Source organism: Heterodontus francisci, chromosome 3 (genome assembly GCF_036365525.1).
Source record: "Heterodontus francisci isolate sHetFra1 chromosome 3, sHetFra1.hap1, whole genome shotgun sequence".
NCBI classification, from domain to species: Eukaryota; Metazoa; Chordata; class Chondrichthyes; order Heterodontiformes; family Heterodontidae; genus Heterodontus; species Heterodontus francisci.
This window is the reverse complement of record NC_090373.1, coordinates 203,972,287-203,993,540: the sequence shown is the minus strand read 5'-3', so window position 1 is coordinate 203,993,540 and position 21,254 is coordinate 203,972,287. Positions and strand designations below refer to the sequence as shown.

Here is a 21,254-nt window from a genome sequence, read left to right as displayed (position 1 = left end):
AAAGGAAGTGCATCCAAAGCGAGAGCTGCCTGGATGACTAAAAATATAGTTTAAAATGCAGTAGTAAAGGGATGCTCATGACAATTGCAAGGTTCATAATAATTAGTATTCCCTTCCAAATCACACACCATCCTGACTTGGAAATATATTGCCATTTTCATTGTTACTGGATCACAATCCAGGAACTCCTTCCCCAACAAGTGTACCTGCAGCAGATGAACTGCAGTGTTCAAGAAAGCAGCTCACTACCACCTGCAAAAGGCAATTTGGGATGGGCAACAAATTCTGGCCTTGCCAGTGATGCACACATCCCATGAAAGAATAAAAATAAAAGTTTGTTTTACTGGATATTAACTGGAGTTTTACTGAGATTTACTCGATTTATGGGTATTAAGCAAGACTTTTAATGGGTATTTACCGGCATTTAATGAGCAATAACTGGGCATTAACTGGATATTAACAGAAGATTTATTGGTTATTAATAGAGGATCTACTGCGTATTAACTGGGGATTGGCAAGTGGGATCCTTGTCGAGGATAACATGGTGGGCTGGATTTTAGAGTACTCCCGACGTCAGGCTCCATGGTGGGGGAGGGTGCCAGAAGATCTTTCTGGCAGAGGACACCATGGAGCCCGACGCCGGGGGAGGGCCGGCCCAATCTTCTCAGTGGCGGCAAGGCTCTGTGGTGGACCCTGCTGCTGGGTGTCGCAACCCGGATTTGCATATTTAAAGTAGCACAATGAATACATTTAAATAAACCTACCTGGCATCTTACAGGCCCACTGCGATCTTCAGTGCGGCGGCTGGCACTCCCGTGCCTTCACTTCCCCGTCTGGTGAAAGCAGGTGCGACACCAGTGGGGAAGGGGGAGTCAAGATTTATAGTGCGGGGGTGGGTGGTGGGTCATGAGCATAGGGGATGGTGGGAAGGGGTGAACTGTGAACTTTGTACAGTTTGTCGGGGGAAAGTCATATTTCTAAGTTGTGTTTTCAGGGGGGAAGGGCAGATACTTAATTTTATTGTTATGGGGGACTGGGTAAATTGTTATTGGGGATGGGTAAGGGGTATTAGAATTTTGATTTGTACATTGGAGGGATGTTTGCTTTAAAAGTTTAAATTAACCAGCAGGGCTGGCTGCCCTTTAAAAATGGCACCAGCGCCGCACACAGGCAGTTGATGCCATTGCCAGCATTGGACAGCCTGCCACCTTCATGTACGTGATTGGGGGGGGGGGGCGGCGGTGGGGAAACCCGGGTATTTAAGTGAACTGCTACGCAGTAGATTGCGGCGGCTGGGTGATGGGCTCTTAAGATCCACCCTGGTGTCTTGCTGCTCTTGTGGCGTTAAATCTTGCTATATGTGTAGCATAATGTAATTTCGGGCTGCTACTGGGCAGAATATGTAAATAGGAAATGATGTAATATAACTTATACAGAACCTCATGTAGAGTGTAAGTGGAAGCCATAGATGCCAGACGTATGTAAATAAACTCCTGTTCCTGTAACCGTCAGTCTCTTATTCTGTGCTAAGCCTTATAGTTATCAGAATATTATCTGTGGTAATGGTAAACTGAGGAAAAGACATAAAAATCACTGCCCTTACTGGAGAACTTCGAAAAAGTAGCTGGACAGATCAAGCCGAGACGTGGCCAAGATAGGTCTGGAGGTTTGCAAGGTATGTACTGCATCGGGTCTCGCGCAGAAGCCAGGCAAGGAGCACATCAGTAGATTATTGTATGCAATGGGGGAGAAGACATCCTCATTACATAAGGCATAAATGAAGAAACAGCTGTGCATGATGAAGTCATTAAGGCATTTGGAGAATTACTTTAACATAACGAAAAACGTAACTGTCGAGTGCGACAAATTTAATCAGCGTACTCAGCAGAGAGGGGAGAGCATTGATTCGTTTATCAGTGACTTATATAAACTCACTGAAGATTGTGCATACAGCAGTTTATGGGAAGAGCTAATTAGAAACAGGATTTTGGTTGTCGTAGCAGAAGACGCCTTCTCAGATCATTTACAGTCAAGGGATGATTTGATGTTCGCCAAAGTGATTCAGTTAAGCAGGCAAGCAGAGGTTAGACAATTTATCCTAGCTGTCCTTCGAGGGGACGGGAGAGACCGATCTCGAAAGTAGCAGCCTCCATTGAATACTTATAGAAAGAAAAAGTGAAAAATGGTGGTCAAAGGCAAGAAAGGCGGGAAGAGCAATAAGAGGCATCGAGAGTGCAAACATCCGTAGCACTTAAAGTAGCACAGATGCCGCTCTACGTTGCTTTCATAGATCTCACCAAAGCCTTTGACCTCGTCAGCAGACATGGTCTCTTCAGACTACTAGCAAATTGGAAGTCCACCAAAGCTACTAAGTATCATCACCTCATTCCATGACAATATGAAAGGCACAATTCAGCATAACGGTGCCTCATCAGACCCCTTTCCTACCCTGAGTGGCGTGAAACAGGGCTGTGTTCTCCCACCTACACTGTTTGGGATTTTCTTCTCCTTGCTGCTCTCATATGCATTCAAGTCTTCAGAAGAAGGAATTTTCCTCCACACAAGATCAGATGGCTTGTTCAACCTTGCCCGTCTTAGAGCGCAGACCAAAGTACGGAAAGTCCTCATCAGGGAACTCCTCTTTGCTGTCGATGCTGCATTAACATCCCACACAGAAGAGTGTCTGCAGAGACTCATCAACAGGATTGTGGCTGCCTGCAATGAATTTGGCCGAACCATCAGCCTCAAGAAAACGAACATCAGGGGACAGGACGTCAGAAATGCTCCATCCATCAATATCCGCGACCACACTCTGGAAGTGGTTCAAGAGTTCACCTACCTAGGCTCATCTATCACCAGCAACCTGTCTCTTGATGCAGAAATCAACAATCGCACGGGAAAGGCGTCCTCTGCTATGTCCAGACTGGCCAAGAGGGTGTGGGAAAATGGCGCACTGACACGGAACACAAAAGTCCAAGTATTTCAAGCCTGTGTCCTCAGTACCTTGCTCTACGGCAGCGAGGCCTGGACAACGTATGTCAGCCAACAGTGACGTCTCAACTCATTCCATCTTCGCTGCCTCCGGAGAATCCTTGGCATCAGGTGGCAGGACCGTATCTCCAACGCAGATGTCCTCGAGGCGGCAAACATCCCCAGCATATACACCCAACTGAGAAAGTGGCGCTTGAGATGGCTTGGCCATGTGAGCCGCATGGAAGATGGCAGGATCCCCAAGGACGCATTGTACAGCGAGTTTGTCGCTGGTATCAGACCCACCGGCCGTCCATGTCTCCGCTTTAAAGACGTCTGCAAACGTGACATGAAGTCCTGTGACATAGACCACAAGTCGTGGGAGTCAATTGCCAGTGATCGCCAGAGCTGGCGGACAGCCATAAAGGCGGGGCTAAAGAGTGACGAGTCGAAGAGACTTAGCAGTTGGCAGGAAAAAAGACAGAAGTGCAAGGAGAGAGCCAACTGTGTAACAGCCCCGATAACCAATTTTATCTGCAGCGCCTGTGGAAGAGTCTGTCACTCTAGAATTGGCCTTGATAGCCACTCCAGGAACTGCTCCACAAACCACTGACCACCTCTCTCGAGACAAGGAGGCCAAAGAAGAAGAAGAAGAAGCAGATGTCGCCTTCTCGGATCATTTACAGTCAAGGGATGATTTGATATTAACCAAAGTGATTCAGTTAAGCAGGCAAGCAGAGGTTAGAAAATTTAACCGAGCTGTCATTCGAGGGGACGGGGGAGACCGATCTCGAAAGTAGCAGCCTCCATTGAATACTTATAGAAAGAAAAAGGGAAAAATGGTGGTCAAAGGCAGGAAAGGTGGGAAGAGCATCTGGAGGCAGCAGCATCTAATTACAGTAGGTGTGGCTGAGTGAGGCACCGGTGGGAAAATTGTCCAGCCAGAGAAGTGGAGTGTTTCTTCTGTAAAAAAAAGGGGCATCTTCCCATTGGTGTGCTGCAGCAAGAAGCCAGGGCTGCAAAATATAAAAGAGAAATCCAAAGAAAATAAAAAAGTTACAAAGTACAGGATGTACAATTTGTTGAATTACCATTTCCAGGGAAAATCCACGGAGCAAGTGAAGATTGCTGGGTGGCAGAGATTCTTGTAGAAGGCAACAGGACAAGATTCAAACTGAACACTGAAGCAACAGTTTCAGTACTGGCAGCCACAGAACCATGGCTGAAGAAGATAAGCCTTAAACCTACAGGAAGCTCTGGGACAGAAAAGAGTAGACAGGCTAGACAAAGCATACGGCACCTACAGGAAGCTCTGGGACAGAAAAGAGTAGACAGACTCAACAAAGAATATGGCATTTATGCACCTATAACACTAGGACATTAAGAACAGAAGAATCACTGTATCATTTGATGGAAGAATATGAGGACTTTAAGTGGAGCAAATAGGTCAAGCAGAAACAAGAAGGGTAGAAGGTCTAGAAGGAGGTACTTGGTTGTACTATCAAGGAAAAATGGATAATAATGAAGAAGCAACAGGAATTAGATTCCTCATACACCCCAAAATGACAGATTATGTTAAACAAGGCAATAGCTACTCAGATACAGATCTCACTTCAAATACAGTTGGCAGGGAAAGAGGAATGTGTATACTCCAAGTATATGGTCACCACACTGGAGAGGGTGCAGAGGAGATTCACCAGGATGTTACCTGGGCTGGAGCATTTCAGCGATGAAGAGAGACTGGATAGGCTAGGGTTGTTTCCCTCAGAGCAGAGAAGGCTGAGGGGGCCCTCACTGAGGTATACAAAGTTATGAGGGGAATAGATAGGGTAGATAGGAAGAAACTTTTTCTCTTAGCAGAGGTGTCAATAGCCAGGGGGCATAGATTTAAGGTGAGGTTTAAGGGAAGAGTTTAGAGGGGATTAGAAGTTTAGCGCAAAGGAAGATGGTTGTGGTTGTTGCAGGTCAATCATCTGAGCTCCAGGACATCACTGCAGGAGTTCCTCAGGGTAGTGCCCTAGGCCCAACCATCTTCAGCTGCTTCGTTAACCTTCAATCATAAGGTCAGAAGTGGGGATGTTCACTGATGATTGCACAATGTTCAGCACCATTCGTGACTCCTCAGATACTGAAGCAGTCCGTGTAGAAATGCAGCAAGACCTGGACAATATCCAGGCTTGGGCTGATAAGTGGCAAGTAACATTCATGCCATACAAGTGCCAGGCAATGACCATCTCCAACAAGAGAGAATCTAACCATCTCCCCATGACATTCAACGGCATTACCATCGCTGAATACCCCCACTATCAACATCCTAGGGGCTACCATTGACCAGAAACTGAACTGCAGTAGCCATATACATACCATGGCTACAAGAGCAGGTCAGAGGCTAGGAATCCTGAGGCGAGTAACTCACCTACTGACTCCCCAAAGCCTGTCCACCATCTACAAGGCACAAGTCAGGAGTGTGTTGGAATACTCTCCACTTGCCTGGATGGGTGCAGCTCCAACAACACTCAAGAAGCTCAAAACCATCCAGGACAAAGCAGCCCGCTTGATTGGCACCCCATCTACAAACATTCACTCCCTCCACCACCGACGCACAGTAGCAGCAGTGTGTACCATCTACAAGACGCACTGCAGCAATGCACCAAGGTTCCTTAGACAGTACCTTCCAAACCCGCGACCTCTACCAACTAGAAGGACAAGGGCAGCAAATACATGGTAACACCACCACCTGCAAGTTCCTCTCCAAGTCACACACCATCCTGACTTGGAACTATATCGCCATTCCTTCACTGTCACTGGGTCAAAATCCTGGAACTCCCTTCCTAACAGCACTGTGGGTATTCCTACCCCAAATGGACTGCAGCGGTTCAAGAAGGTAGCTCACCACCACCTTCTCAAGGGTAATTAGGGATGGACAATAAATGCTGGCCTAGCCAGCGACACCCACATCCCTGAATGAATTTAAAAAAAATTGAGGTAAAGCTGTTTCACCCAGAGGGTGGGTGGAATCTGGAACACACTGCCTGAAGGGTTGGTAGGGGCAGGGACCCTCACAACATTTAAGAAGTATTTAGATGAGCACTTGAAACGCCATAGCATACAAGGCTACGGAACAAGTGCTGGAAAATGGGATTAGAATAGATAGGTGCTTGATGGCCAGCATGGACATGATGGGCCGAAAGGCCTGTTTCTGTGCTGTATGACTCTTTGACTCGAAATGCACCAACCTGTGATCAGAGAGAGGAAGAAGTCAAGTAATTCTATGTGGATGCTACGAAGGCAATAGAAGAACCGAAATCAAAGTATACAATCGTCATGGGAGATTTCAACACTAAGACAGGCAAATCCAAACTCGGAAAAAAATCAGTTTCATGAAAATCAGTAGAAAAATGAAATAAAAGAGAAATGTTGATTGCATTTGCAGCTCTGCATGGACTTATCACAAATGCATATTTCAAGAAAAACAAAAACCGTTCGTGAACATGGGAAAGTCCAAATGGAACTTTCAAGAATCAAATTGATTTTATACTGAGCAGTCAATGGGGAATTGTGGAAAACAGTGAAGTCATCAACAAGGTAGATCTTGCCAGTGACCACAGGATGATAAGAGCAATGCCGAGCATCAATATAAAACTAGCTAGACTGAAATTTATCAACAACAAGCAAAAAAAGAAAGTAAATCTCTTCAAGCTTACAGAACAGAGGGAGGAATTCCAACTCTGACTCAAAAACAGATGTGATAGTTTAAGACAGGTTTGTCCAACATGAGGCCAGCGGGCAAGAATCCGGCCCGCGAAGGATAAGAAATTTCCGCAAGAAATCTGCCATTGGCTTCTTTCGGCGCGCCAAGACTTTCTGTGACTCAACGGCTGCGGTTCCTTTACTGACATGGCAGAGATGCCTCACTGCATATGCCCTCCTTAGCCAAGATGACGGACGCTCTTCAGCATCTGAAGCTCTGGCTCCTTTAGTAAGATGGTGGCACCTGGGCTGAGCGGCATTCCGCTTGATCTCCATTCCCAGTGCAGTCTTCCCGGCCTTGATCTCGGGCCTCAGGCCCAGCATTGGTTCTGCCTGTGTTTAGACCCGGCCTGGACCTCAGGCGCAGCCTCTTCATCTCGACCACCTTCACCGAGGAGGAGCCGCATGAGGAGGCTGCAGGGCTCAGGCCCGGGCTCCAGGACTGGGAGTGGTGGGGAGACGCAGAGAGGAAGGGGATTACAGAGGGAGACACACACACACACAGAGATGCAGAGACAGAGAGCAGGAAAGAGAAAGAGTAAGAGCCAGACAGGGAGAGAGAGAGAGAAAGAAAGAGAGGGAGAAAGTGAGCGAGAGAGAAAGAGACAGACAGACAGGGAGAAAGAGAGACAGATAGAGAGGGAGGAGAGAGAGAGATAGAAGTAGAGATCGAGACAGAGAAAGAGAGACAGAGTTAGAGAGACAGAGAGGGAAAGAGCAAGAGGGAGACAGAGAGAGAAAGTCAGAGAGGGAGACAGAGAGCGAGGGAGAGAGAGAATCATACAGAGAGGGGGAGAGAGCATGAGAGAGGCAGAGAGAGAGACAGAAAGGGAGAGGGAGAGCACAAGCGAGAGAGAAAGAGACAGACAGAGGGAGAGAGATAAACAGACAGGGGTAGAGAGAGAGAGAAAGAGACAGAAAGAGAGGGAGAGGGAGGGACAGATAAACAGAGAGGGGGAGACAGGCAGACAGATCGAGAGCGGGAGAGAGACAGACAGACAGAGAGGGAGAGAAAGAGAGACGGGGAGGGAGAGACAGGAGGAAGAGACAGGAGGAGACATAGAGATGGAGAGAGCAAGAGAGAGACTGACAGACAGAGAGGGAGACAGACCAAGATGGAGGGAGAGACAGACCGGCAGAGAGAGAGAGAGACAGAGGAAGAAAGAGGCAGAGACAGGGAGAGAGAGAGAGAAAGACAGAGTGGGAGAAAGAGAGAGACAGATAGAGAGGGAGAGAGAGACACAGAAAGAGAGGGGGGAGTGGAAGAGAGACAGAGAAGGGAAGAGAGAGAGACAGACAGACACAGAGGGAGAGACAGACAGACAGACACAGACGGAGAGAGATAGAGGGGGAGAAACAGCGAGGGAGAAAGAAAGACAAACAGACAGAGAGGCAGTGAGGGAGACAGACAGAGGGGAGGAGAGAGAGAGAGAAAGACACACAAACACATAGAGAGCGAGGCAGACAGAAGGAGAGAGAGACAGACAGACAGAGAGAGAGACAGACAGACAGAGAGGGATAGAAGAGAGGCAGATAGAAGAGAGATAGAGATGGAGAGAGATGGAGAGAGATTCAGACAGAGATTGAGAGAGAGAGACAGACAAGGAGTGAGAGAGAGGCAGACAGAAAGGGGGGGAGACAGAGAGAGACAGACAGACAGAGAGGGAGAGAGAGACACAGGGAGAGAGAGAGAGAGACAGACCCAGGCGAGCAGCTATGTCCTTTAGGACTTGGCCAGCTCGGTCAGTAGTGGTGCTACCGAGCTACTCTTGGTGATGGACATTGAAGTCCCTCACCCAGAGTACATTCTGTGCCCTTGCTACCCTTATGCTTCTTCCAAATGGTGTTCAACATGGAGAAGCACTGATTCATCAGCCGAGGAGGGTGCAGTAGGTGGTAATCAGCAGGACTTTTCCTTGCCTGTGTTTGAGCTGATGCTATGAGACTTCTTGGAGTCTGGAGTCAATGTTGAGGACTCCCAGGACAACTCCCTCCTGACTGTACACCACTGTGCTACCACCTCTGGTGGGTCTGCCCAGCCGGTGGGACAGGACATACCTAGGGATGGTGATGGGACATTGTCTGCAAGTTATGAATCAGTGAGTATGACTATGTAAGGCTGTTGCTTGACTAGTCTGTGGGACAGCTCTCCCAATTTTGGCACAAGCCCCCAGATGTTAATGAGGAGGACTTTGCAGGATTGACAGGGCTGGGTTTGCTATTGTCATTTCCAGTACCTAGGTCGATAATGGGTGGTCCAACCGATTTCATTTCTTTTCTTACACCTGATAGCCGTTTAATACAGCTGAATTGCTAGCTAGGCCATTTCAGAGGGCATGTAAGAGTCAACCACATTGCAGTGGGTCTGGAGTCAAATGTAGGCCAGACCAGGTAAGGACATACGAACATATGAATTAGGAGCAGGAGTAGGCCACTCAACCCCTTGAGCCTGCTTCGCCATTCAATAATTTCATGGCTGAACTGATTACTCCACATTTCCATTTAGAGGGATACGGTCCCCGGAAATGCAGAAGGTTTTAGTTTAGGCAGGCATCAAGATCGGCGCAGGCTTGAAGGGCCGAATGGCCTGTTCCTGTGCTGTACTGTTCTTTGTTCTTTGTACCCCGATAACCTTTCACGCCCTTGCTTATCAAGAATCTATTTACCTCTGCCTTAAAAATATTCAAAGACTCTGCTTCCACTGCCTTTTGAGGAAGAGAATTCCAAAGACTCACAACCCTCTGAGAGAAAGAATTTCTCCTCATCTCTGTCTTAAATGGGCGACCCCTTATTTTTAAACAGTGACCCCGAGTTCGAGATTCTCCCACAAGGGGAAACATCCTTTCCACATCCACCCTGTTAGGACCCCTCAGGTACTTATATGTTTCAATCAAGTCACCTCTTACTCTTCTAGATTCCAGTGGATACAAACCTAGCCTATCCAATATTTCCTCATAAGACGGCCCACCCGTTCCAGGTATTAGTTGAGTAAACCTTCTCTGCATTGCCTCCTATGCATTTACATCCTTCATGAAATAAGGAGACCAATACTGTACACAGGACTCCAGATGTGATCTCACGAATGCCCTGTTTAGCTGAAGCATAACCTCCCTACTTTTGTGTTCAATTCCCCTCGTGATAAATAATAACATTCTATTAGCTTTCCTAATTACGTGCTGCCCCAGCATACTAAACTTTTGCAATTCACGCACTAGGACATCCAGATCCCTCTGTATATAAGAGCTCTGCAATCTCTCACCATTTAGCTAATATGCTTCTTTTTTAATCTTCCTGCCAAAGTGGACAATTTCACACTTTCCCACATTATACTCCATTTGCCAGGTCTTTGCCCACTCACTTTACCTATCTATATCACTTTGTAGCCTTCTTATGTCCTCTTCACAAGTTACTTTTCTACCTATCTTTGTGACGGCAGATGACCTTCCCGAAAGAACATTAGTGAACAAGGTGGGTTTTTACAGCAATCGACAATGGTCGCAATTAGACAGGCATTTTTTTTATCTGCCGCAGATGCATCTGTTCATGACGGTATTGGTGGGAGTCATCACCGCACATTCCTTGGAGAGACGACGAGCTGTCTTCACAATGAGGATTCCCACCATCGTGCTGTGTGGCACTACCACAGCGCGAAATGGGACAGATTTCGAACAGATCTAGTAACTCAAAACTGGGCATCCAGGAAGCACTGTGGGCCATCAGCAGTGGCAAAATTGTATTCAACCACAATCTCTAACCTCATGGACTGGCATATCCCCCACTCTATCATTACCATCAAGCTGGGCGAACCAACCTTCGTTCATTCAAGAGTGCAGGAGGGCATACCAGGCATACCTAAAAATGAGGTGTCAGTCTGGTGAAGCTACAACCCAGGACTACTTGCATGCCAAACAGCGGAAGCAGCATGTGATAGACAAATCTAAGTGATCCCACAACCAATGGATCAGATCTAAACTCAGCAGTCCTGCCACATCCAGTCATGAATGATGGTGGACAATTAAACAACTAACAGGAGGAGGAGGCTCTTCAACGATGTGGGGGTCCAGCACATCAGTGCAAAAGACAAAACTGACGCATTTGCATCCATCATCAGTCAGAAGTGCCGAGTGGATGATCCATCTCGGCCTCCTCCTGAGCTCCCAGCATCGCAGATGCCAGTCTTCAGCCAATTTGATTCACTCCACATGACATCAAGAAACAAAGAACAAAAAGAACAAAGAAAAGTACAGCACAGGAACAGGCCATTCGTCCCTCCAAGCCTGCGCCGATCTTGATGCCTGCCGAAACTAAAACCTTCTGCACTTCCGGGGTCCGTATCCTTTTATTCCCATCCTATTCATGTATTTGTCAAGATGCCTCTTAAACGTCTCTATGGTACCTGCTTCCACCACCTCCCCCGGCAACAAGTTCCAGGCACTCACCACCCTCTGTGTAAAGAACTTGCCTCGCACATCCCCTCTAAACGTTGCCCCTCTCACCTTAAACCTATGTTCCCTAGTAACTGACTCTTCCACCCTAGGAAAAAGCTTCTGACTATCCACTCTGTCCATGCCGCTTATAACTTTGTAAACCTCTATCATGTCGCCCCTCCACCTCCGTCGTTCCAGTGAAAACAATCCGAGTTTTTCCAACCTCTCCTCATAGCTAATGCCCTCCAGACCAGGCAACATCCTGGTAAACCTCTTCTGTACCCTCTCCAAAGCCTCCACGTCCTACTGGTAGTGTGGCGACCGGAATTGCACGCAATATTCTAAGTGTGGCCTAACTAAAGTTCTGTGCAGCTGCAGCATGACTTGCCTATTTTTATACTCTATGCCCCGACCGATGAAGGCAAGCATGCCGTATGCCTTCTTGACTACCTTATCCACCTGCGTTGCCACTTTCAGTGACCTGTGGACCTGTACGCCCAGATCTCTCTGCCTGTCAATACTCCTAAGGGTTCTGCCATTTACTGTATACTTCCCACCTGCATTAGACCTTCCAAAATGCATTACCTCACATTTGTCCGAATTAAACTCCATCTGCCATTTCTCCGTCCAAGTCTCCAACCGATCTGTATCCTGTTGTATCCTCTGACAATCCTCATCACTGTCCGCAACTCCACCAACCTTTGTGTCGTCCGCAAACTTACTAATCAGACCAGCTACATTTTCCTCCAAATCATTTATATATACTACAAACAGCAAAGGTCCCAGCACTGATCCCTGCGGAACACCATTAGTCACATCCCTCCATTCAGAAAAGCACCCTTCCACTGCTACCCTCTGTCTTCTATGACCGAGCCAGTTCTGTATCCATCTTGCCAGCTCCCCTCTGATCCCATGTGTCTTCACCTTTTGTATCAGTCTGCCATGAGGGACCTTGTCAAAGGCTTTACTGAAGTCCATATAGATAACATCCACTGCCCTTCCTTCATCAATCATCTTCGTCACTTCCTCAAAAAACTCAATCAAATTAGTGAGACACGACCTCCCCTTCACAAAACCATGCTGGCTCTCGCTAATAAGTCCATTTGTTTCCAAATGGGAGTAAATCCTGTCCCGAAGAATCCTCTCTAATAATTTCCCTACCACTGACGTAAGGCTCACCGGCCTATAATTTCCTGGATTATCCTTGCTACCTTAAACAAAAGAACAACATTGGCTATTCTCCAGTCCTCTGGGACCTCAGCTGTAGCCAATGAGGATGCAAAGATTTCTGTCAAGGCCCCAGCAATTTCTTCCCTTGCCTCCCTCAGTATTTCTGGGGTAGGTCCCATCAGGCCCTGGGGACTTATCTACCTTAATGCTTTGCAAGACACCCAACACCTCCTCCTTTTTGATAATGAGATGACTGAGACTATCTACACTCCCTTCCCTATGCTCATCATCCACCAAGTCCTTCTCCTTGGTGAATACTGATGCAAAGTACTCATTTAGTATCTCGCCCATTTCCTCTGGCTCCACACATAGATTCCCTTCTCTGTCCTTGAGTGGGCCAACCCTTTCCCTGGTTACCCTCTTGCTCTTTATATTTGTATAAAAAGCCTTGGGAATTTCCTTAATCCTGTTTGCCAATGACTTCTCATAACCCCTTTTAGCCCTCCTGACTCCTTGCTTAAGTTCCTTCCTACTGTCTTTATATTCCTCAAGGGATTCGTCTGTTCCTAGCCTTCCAGCCCTTTCGAATGCTTCCTTTTTCTTTTCAACGAGGCTCACAGTATCCCGCGTTATCCAAGGTTCCCGAAACTTGCCAAATTTATCCTTCTTCCTCACAGGAACACGCTGGTCCTGGATGCTAATCAACTGACATTTGAAAGACTCCCACATGTCAGATGTTGATTTACCTTAAACAGCCTCAAGGCACTGGATACGACAAAGGCTATGGACCCTGACAACATTCCGGCAATAGTACTGAAAACCTGTGCTCCAGAACTCGCCGCGCTCCTACCCAAGCTGTTCCAGTATAGCCATAACAGTGACATCTACCTGGCAACATGGAAAATTGCCCAGGTATGTCCTGTACACAAAAAGCAGGACAAGTCCAACCCGACCAATTACCGCCCCATCAGTCTACTCTCAATCATCAGTAAAGTGATGGAAGGTGTCGCCGAGAGTGCTATCAAGCGGCACTTGCTTAGCAATAACCTGCTCAGTGATGCTCAGTTTGTGTTCCGCCAGGGCCACTCAGCTCTTGACCTCATTACAGCCTTGGTTCAAACATGGATATAAGAGCTGGACTCAAGAGGTGAGGTGAGAGTGACTACCCTTGACATCAAGGCAGCATTTGACCGAGTATGGCATCAAGGAGCCCCAGCATAACTGAAGTCAATGGGAATCGGGGGAAAGCTCTCTGCTGGTTGGAGTCATACCTAGTGCAAAGGGAGATGGTTGTGTTTGTTGGAGGTCAATCATTTCAGCTCCAGGACATCACTGCAGGAGTTCTTCCGGGTAGTGTCCTCGACCTAACCATCATCAGCTGCTTCATCAATGACCTTCCTTCAATCATAAGGTCAGAAGTGGGGATGAGCGCTGATGATTGCACAATGTTCGACACCATTTGCCTCAGATACTGAAGCAGTCCATTTAGAAATGCAGCAAGTCCTGGACAATATTCAAGCTTGGGCTGATAGTGGCAAGTAACATTCATGCCAGGCAATGACTATCTCAAACACAAGAGAATCTAGCCATCTCCCTTTGACATTCAATGTCATTATGATCGCTAACCCCCACACTATCAACATCCTAGGGGTTACCATTGACCAGCAACTGAATTTGAGTAACCATATAAATACCGTGGCTACAAGAGCAGGTCAGAGTCTAGGAATCCTGCGGCGATTGACTCACCTCCTGTCTTCCCAAAGTCTGTCCGCCATTTACAAGGCACAAGTCAGGAGTGTGATGGAATACTTTCCACTTGGTTGGATGGGTGCAGCTCCAACAAGACTCAAGAAGCTTGACACCATCTAGAACAAAGCAGCCCGCTTGACTGGCACCCCATCCACCACCTCCAACATTCACTCCCTCCACCACCAACACACAGTGGCAACAATGTGTATCATCTACAAGATGCATTGCAGCAATGCACCAAGGCTCCTTAGACAGCACTTTCCAAAACCAAGACCTCTACCACCTCGAAGGACAAGGCCAGCAGTTGCATGGGAACACCACCACCTGCAAGTTCCCCTTCAAGCCGCACACCAACCTGTCTTGGAACTATATCGCCGTTCCTTCACTGTTGCTGGTGCAAACTCCTGGAGCTTCCTTCCTAACAGCACTGTGGGTGTAGCTACCCCACATGGACTACAGTGGTTCAAAAAGGCAGCTCACCACCACCTTCTCAAGGGCAATTAGGGATGGGCAATAAATGCTGCTCTAGCCAGCAAGGCCCACATTCCATGAATGAATTAAAAAAAAATCCATTATGTTGCTTGTCACTCTTTTATTGGTTATCAGCCACAGATTTCTGTGCTCGTTGGTTGTAAGAGTGGTTTATTCACCACGGACATGTGTTACCAAGTATGTAAATGGAATCTCCACAAATTATAGTCCTGTTTTCTGCAGATATCTCTGGTTCCTTCTAATCACCTTTTTATCTTCAATTCATGCATTATGGGAACTGATATATTCACTTACTGTTGCACTTGTACTGACATCCAATTCTCTTTTCTAGTGTAATAGAATAGCGAGCGTAATGGCTTCCAAATCTTGGTGGTCTCGACCCTTACTACTACTTCTTAGGGTTTTAATGTCTGATTGCTGGCAGTGCACTAGCCATCCTGCTGATTGGTAGGGACAGAGATCCAGGGCCCAGTAGAGCGGTGACAGCATTTCCAGAGAGCAGCATGTGCTAGGCCTTTGCGCTTGTTCCTCAGAGCACAATGCTAGTGTGGGGTGACAACACACTGACCTGGAATAAGCTCTCGCGATGCAGCCATCCAAGTGTAGTACAGTGTTAAGTTGGCCAATGCTCACTTTGGACTTCACTGTGTTATGACCAGGTGAGAAAGAGGTCTGGGATTCCCTCTCAGCCTTCACCTGGTCTTACCGTAACTTTTAAACACACTTTGTGAATCCTTGTTCACTGCTTTCCAATTATAAGGCAAAGAAACCAGCACAAATAGGCTTTCTTAGGTTTAAAGAAGAAAAATTGAAATGCATTAAACTTAAACTTAAACTCTAATTTGGTTAACGCCTATGGATACATGATGCGCCCATGCTAGCATGCATACGTGATACACACATGCAAACAGAGCCAGAAAAGAGCAGAAGAAAAATAAAGTAGAAAAGTTTGAGGCAATATCAGTTCGATGTAGGAGACTTTTCTCTCTTGGGGATCATATGTCTACATTGGATTCAGAGGCTTGTGAGAAAGAGATGGGAGCAGACAGGAGTGAGACCTTCTCAGTCCAGGAGCAAATAGTCTTTTTGCCTCAACTGTTTGTACAAATTCTAAAAAAACTCAGGTTGCCCAGCAGGTTAGTCATATGACCAGCTGGTTTGACCATGTCCGTTTGTGTATTTGGCCATCTTAGCAGTCTACCTGGAATGCGAGCTCCCCCACCATCAACGTCTGGTGATCAAAAGTCCATTGTGTGTTGAATGCATCAGGGAATGGTCCTTTGTCCATTCCAAGCACTGTCTGTTAATATGCAAATGTCTTTCCAGCCAAGATCTGGCAATTTTTTAAAGCAAGTCCTTTTTTCACTTTAACAGCAGTTTGGAATTTAATGTCCATGTGGCGAAATTAATATGCCTCATGCTTGGCAGGTTGGGGCCTGCATGATAACTGTAAAAAAAGAATAGAATGCATGCCGATGTCACACTTTGTTATTTATGGTGCTTTGAGGCATCCAGGAAAGGGTGCACTTATTTAATGCTGAAATTCATTCATAATTTATTGGAGCACATGAAGAGGCAAGATAGAATCATAGAAATTTACAGCATGGAAGGAGGCCTCTTTTTGCCCATCATGTCCACACTGGCTGACAGTAGCCATCCAGCCTAATCCCACTTTCCAGCTCTTGGTCTGTAGCCTTGTAGGTTTCGGCACTTCAAGTGCATATCCAAGTACTTTTTACGTGTTATGAGGGTTTCTGCCTCCACTATCCTTACAGCAAACAATGGATGCCCCTCTGTGTTGCCTTCATAGATCTCACCAAAGCCTTTGACCTCGTCATCAGACGTGATCTCTTCAGACTACGAGCAAAGATTGGATGTCCACCAAAGCTACTAAGCACCATCACCTCGTTCCATGACCATATGAAAGGCACAATTCAACATAACGGTGCCTCATGAGACTCCTTTCCCATGCTGAGTGGTGTGAAACAGGGCTGTGTTCTCGCACCCACACTGTTTGGGATCTTCTCACTGCTGCTCTCACGCATTGAACTCTTCAGAAGAAGGAATTTTCCTTCACACAAGATCAGATGGCAGGTTGTTCAACCTTGCCCGTCTTAGAGCGAAGACCAAAGTACGGAAAGTCCTCATCAGGGAACTCCTCTTTGCTGACGATGCTGCATTAACATCCCACACGGAAGAGTGTCTGCAGAGAATCAACGACAGAATTGTAGCTGCCTGCAATGAATTTTGCTTAACCATCAGTTTCAAGAAAGCGAATATCATGGGACAGGACGTCAGAAATGCTCCATCTATCAATATCCACGCTCTGAAAGTGGTTCAAGAGTTCACCTACCTGGGCTCAACCATCACCAGCAACCTGTCTCTCGATGCAGAAATCAACAAGCGCATGGGAAAGGCATCCGCTGCTATGTCCAGACTGGCCAAGAGGGTGTGGGAAAATGGCGCACTGACACGGAACACAAAAGTCCAAGTGTTTCAAGCCTGTGCCCTCAATACCTTGCTCAATACCTTGCTCTACGGCAGTGAGGCCTGGACAACGTATGTCAGCCAAGAGCGACATCTCAATTCATTCCATCTTCGCTGTCTCAGGAGAATCCTGGTGTCAGGACCGTATCTCCAACGCAGAAGACCTCATGGCAGCCAACATCCCCAGCATGTATGCCCTACTGAGCCAGCAGCGCTTGAGAAGGCTTGGCCATGTGAGCCGCATGGAAGATGGCAGGATCCCCAACGACGTATTGTACAGCGAGCTCGTCACTGGTATCAGACCCACCGGCTGTCCATGTCTCTGCTTTAAACACGTTGGCAGACGCGACATTGACCACGTCGTGGGAGCCAGTTGCCAGCGATCGCCAGAGCTGGTGGACAGCTATAAAGGTGGGACTGAAGAGAGGCGAGTCAAAGAGACTCAGCAGTTGGCAGGAAAAGAGACAGCAGTGTAGGGAGAGAGCCAGCTGTGTCACAGCCCTGACAACCAACGTTACCAGCAGCGCCGATGGAAGAGTCTGTTACTCTAGAATTGGCCTTTATAGCCACTCCAGGCGCTGCTCCACAAACTACTGACCACCTCTTGGCACTTACCCATTGTTCTCAAGACAAGGAGGCCAAAAAAGGAAAAGGATCCTTTCAGGCAGTGAGTTCCAGATCCCCACCACCCTCTGAGTGAAAATAATTCTCCTCGAATTCCCTCTAAGCCTCCTACTTATGCTCCCTGGTTATGGACCCCTCTACTAAGGGGAATAGGACCTTCCTATCCACTCTAAATACCCCTTATAATTTTATATACTTCAATTAGGCCTCCCTTCAGCCTTCTATGTTCCCAAGAACACAATCCTAGTCTATCTAATCTTTCCTCATAACTAAAATTCTCCAGTCCTGGCAACATTCTTGTCAATCTCCTCTGTACTCTCTCTAATGCAATTGCATCTTTCCTATAGTGTGGTGCATGCAGTATTCCAGCTATGGTTGAACTATTGTTTTACACAATTCCAGCATAACCTCCCAGCTCTTATATTCTATGCCTCAGCTAATAAAGTGTATGACACAAAGATTGGCCATATGGTAGATAGCGAGGAGGATAGCTGTAGGCTGCAGGAAGATATTGATGGTCTGGTCAGATGGGCAGAAAAGTGGCAAATGGAACTCAACTTGAAGAAGTGTGAGGTGATGCATTTGGGGAGGTCAAACAAGGCAAAGGAATACACAATTTATGGGAAAATACTGAGAAGTGAAGAGGAAATGAGGGACCTTAGACTGACTATCCACAGATCCCTGAAGGTAACAGGACAGGTAGATAAGGTGGTTAAGAAGGCATATGGAATGCTTCCCTTTGTTGGCCGAGATATAGAATACAAGAGCAGGGAGGTTATGCTGGAACTGTATAACTCATTGGTTCGGTCACAACTTGATTACTGTGTGCAGTTCTGGTCACCTCATTACAGAAAGGATGTAATTGTACGAGAGAGGGTTTAGAGGAGATTTACGAGGGTTGTGCCAGGACTGGAAAAATGCAGCTATGAGGAAAGATTGGCTAGGCTGGGGTTGTTCTCCTTGGAACAGAGAAGGCTGAGGGGAAATCTGATTGAAATGTACAAAATTTTGAGGGGCCTGGATAGAGTGGAGGTGAAGGGTCTATTCACCTTAGCAGAGAGGTCAGTGACGATGGGGCATAGATTTAAAGTGATTGGTAGAAAAATTAGAGGGGAGGTGAGGAAAAACTTTTTCACTCAGAGGGTGGTGATGGCCTGGAACTCACTACCTGAAAGGGTAGTTGAGGCAGAGACCCTCAACTCATTCAAAAGGAGTCAGGATATGCACCTCAAATGTCATAATCTGCAGGGCTACAGACCAAATGCTGGAAGGTGGGATTCGAATAGCTGGATTGTTTTTCGGCTGGCACAGACAAGATGGGCCAAGTGGCCTCTTTCTGTGCCTTGAACGTTCTATGATTCTAAAGGCAAGTATCCCGTGTGCCTTCTTGACCCCCTTATCTACCTCTCCATCCACCTTCAGGGATTGGTGGGCATTCACTCCAAGGTCCCGCTGTTCCTCTCCACTTCTCTGTATCCTACCATTTATTGTGTATTCCCTTGCCTTGTTAGCCTTCCCCAAATGGATTACTTCCAGACTGAACTCCATTTTTCGCTGTTCCGCCCATCTGACTAATTCATTGCAGTCTACAGCTTTCTTCTTCATTATCAACCACATGACCAATTTTTGTATTGTTTCCAAACTTATTAATTATGCAGACTACATTCAAGTCTAACTCATTGATATATGCCACTAAAAGCAAAAGACCTAGTACTGAGCCCTGTGGAACCCTACTGGAAACAGCCTTCCAGTCACAAAAACACCCATTGACCATTACGCTTTGCTTCCTTCTTCTGAGGCAATTTTGCATCTAACTTGCCACTTTGCCTTGGATCCCATGGGCTTTTACTTTTTGTGACCAGTCTGCCATGCAGGACCTGTCAAAAGCCTTGCTAAAATCTATACAGACTGCATCAACTGCATCGATCCTCCTTATTACCTCCTCAAAAAATTAAATCATGTGCGTCAGACAAGGCCTGTCCTTAGCAAATCAATGTGGCCTGTCTTTGATTAATCCATGTCTTTCTAAATGAAGATTTATGCAGTCCCTCAGAGCTTTTTCCAATAATTTTCTCACCACCAAGCTTAGGCTGACTGTCCTGTAATTATTCAGTCTACCCTTTCTCCCTTTTTAAACAATGGTACAATGTTAGCTGTCCTCCAGTTCTCTGTCACCACACCTGTAGCCAGAGAGGATTGGAAAATGATGGTCAGATCCTCCACTATTTCTTACTTCCCTGACAGCCTAGGGTACATTTCGGCCGGGCCTGGGGATTTATTTGCTTTCAAAGATGTCAAGCCCCTTGATACCTCCTCTCTCACTATGCTAATTTCATCTTATATTTTACACTCCTCCTCCCTGATTGCAATGTCTGTACTGAAACATATCAAAGTCCTCCACCTCTACACACCAGTTACCCTTATGATCCTTAAGAGGGCCTACTCTTTCTTTAGTTTTGCTTTTGCTCTTTATGCATTTATAAAACATCTTTTGGTTTGCCTTGATTTTGCTTGCCAATGTTTTTTCATGCCCTTGTTGCGCTTTCCTAATTTCCTTTTTAATTTCATCCCAACATTTTTTATACTCTTGTACATTTTCTGCCATATTGAGCTCTCGGTATCTGTCATAAGCTTCCCTTTTCTTCTTTATCTTGTCCTTTACGCCCCCTGACATCCAAGGGGCTCTGGATTTCTTAGCCCCTCCCTTTTTCTTTAAGGGAACAAACTTGCTCTGAACCTGATGTATTGTCATAATGTGTTTAAAAAAAGTGAATTGACCTGAAGTTGTCCAGGGAATTATCTTGATACAAGTGCATTTCTTACTTTGCAAAACATAGCAGATAACATGGCAGCATTTTTTTTTCTAGGAAGCAAAACGATTTCAAAATGTTGATAAATCATGGATAAAAATTATGCAGCGAGCTCTTGAAATTCCAACTGTTGTCCAGTGCTGTGTGGGAGATGACATTATGGGACAGCTTCTGCCTCACTTACAGGAGCAACTGGAGGTCTGCCAGAAATCTCTGACAGGGTAAGAAAGTTAGATCATGGAATTATAAAAGGAGTACAGCCCAGAAGGAGGCCATTCAGCCTATCAAGTCTATGCCAGCACTTGCAAAGAGAAATGAACTTAGTCCACTTCCCCTGTATCCCTGCAATTTTTTTTCTCCTCCAACTATCCAACTCCCTTTCAGCCCACTATTAAATCTTTGACCGCAATTGTTGACAACGCGATCGGTAGGTGGCGCTGTTTTGGCACATGCGCAGATACAGCATGTGCCACGAAAACATCACAGCCTGCGACTGTTGCAGCTGCCAGGACTAAAGATGGCGCTGCTCAAAAAATCACAGAGATGAAACCTAACAAACACGTGGCAGAAATCAATGGCCGGAGTGAGAGAGTGGAGCGGGCCGGGGAGAGCAGCGCGGGGGGCGGGGAGAGCAGCGCGGGGGCCGTGGAGATCAGCGCGGGGGCCGGGGAGAGCAGCGCGGGGGCCGGGGAGATCAGCGCGGGGGCCGGGGACAGCAGCGCGGGGGCCGGGGAGATCAGCGCGGGGGCCGGGGAGATCAGCGCGGGGGCCGGGG

The 21,254-nt window shown here is 46.8% G+C and overlaps 1 protein-coding gene across 1 annotated transcript in view; it reads left to right on the top strand.

Annotated features, from left to right (window-relative positions):
* Nucleotides 1–21,254, top strand: part of LOC137367180 (dynein axonemal heavy chain 8-like) — a 2,531,605-nt gene that overhangs the window by 1,024,682 nt on the left and 1,485,669 nt on the right. Inside the window, exon 110 of the mRNA XM_068028616.1 lies at nucleotides 20,537–20,700. Coding sequence (XP_067884717.1) covers nucleotides 20,537–20,700 — 164 coding nt within the window. The remainder of the gene's footprint in view (nucleotides 1–20,536; nucleotides 20,701–21,254) is intronic.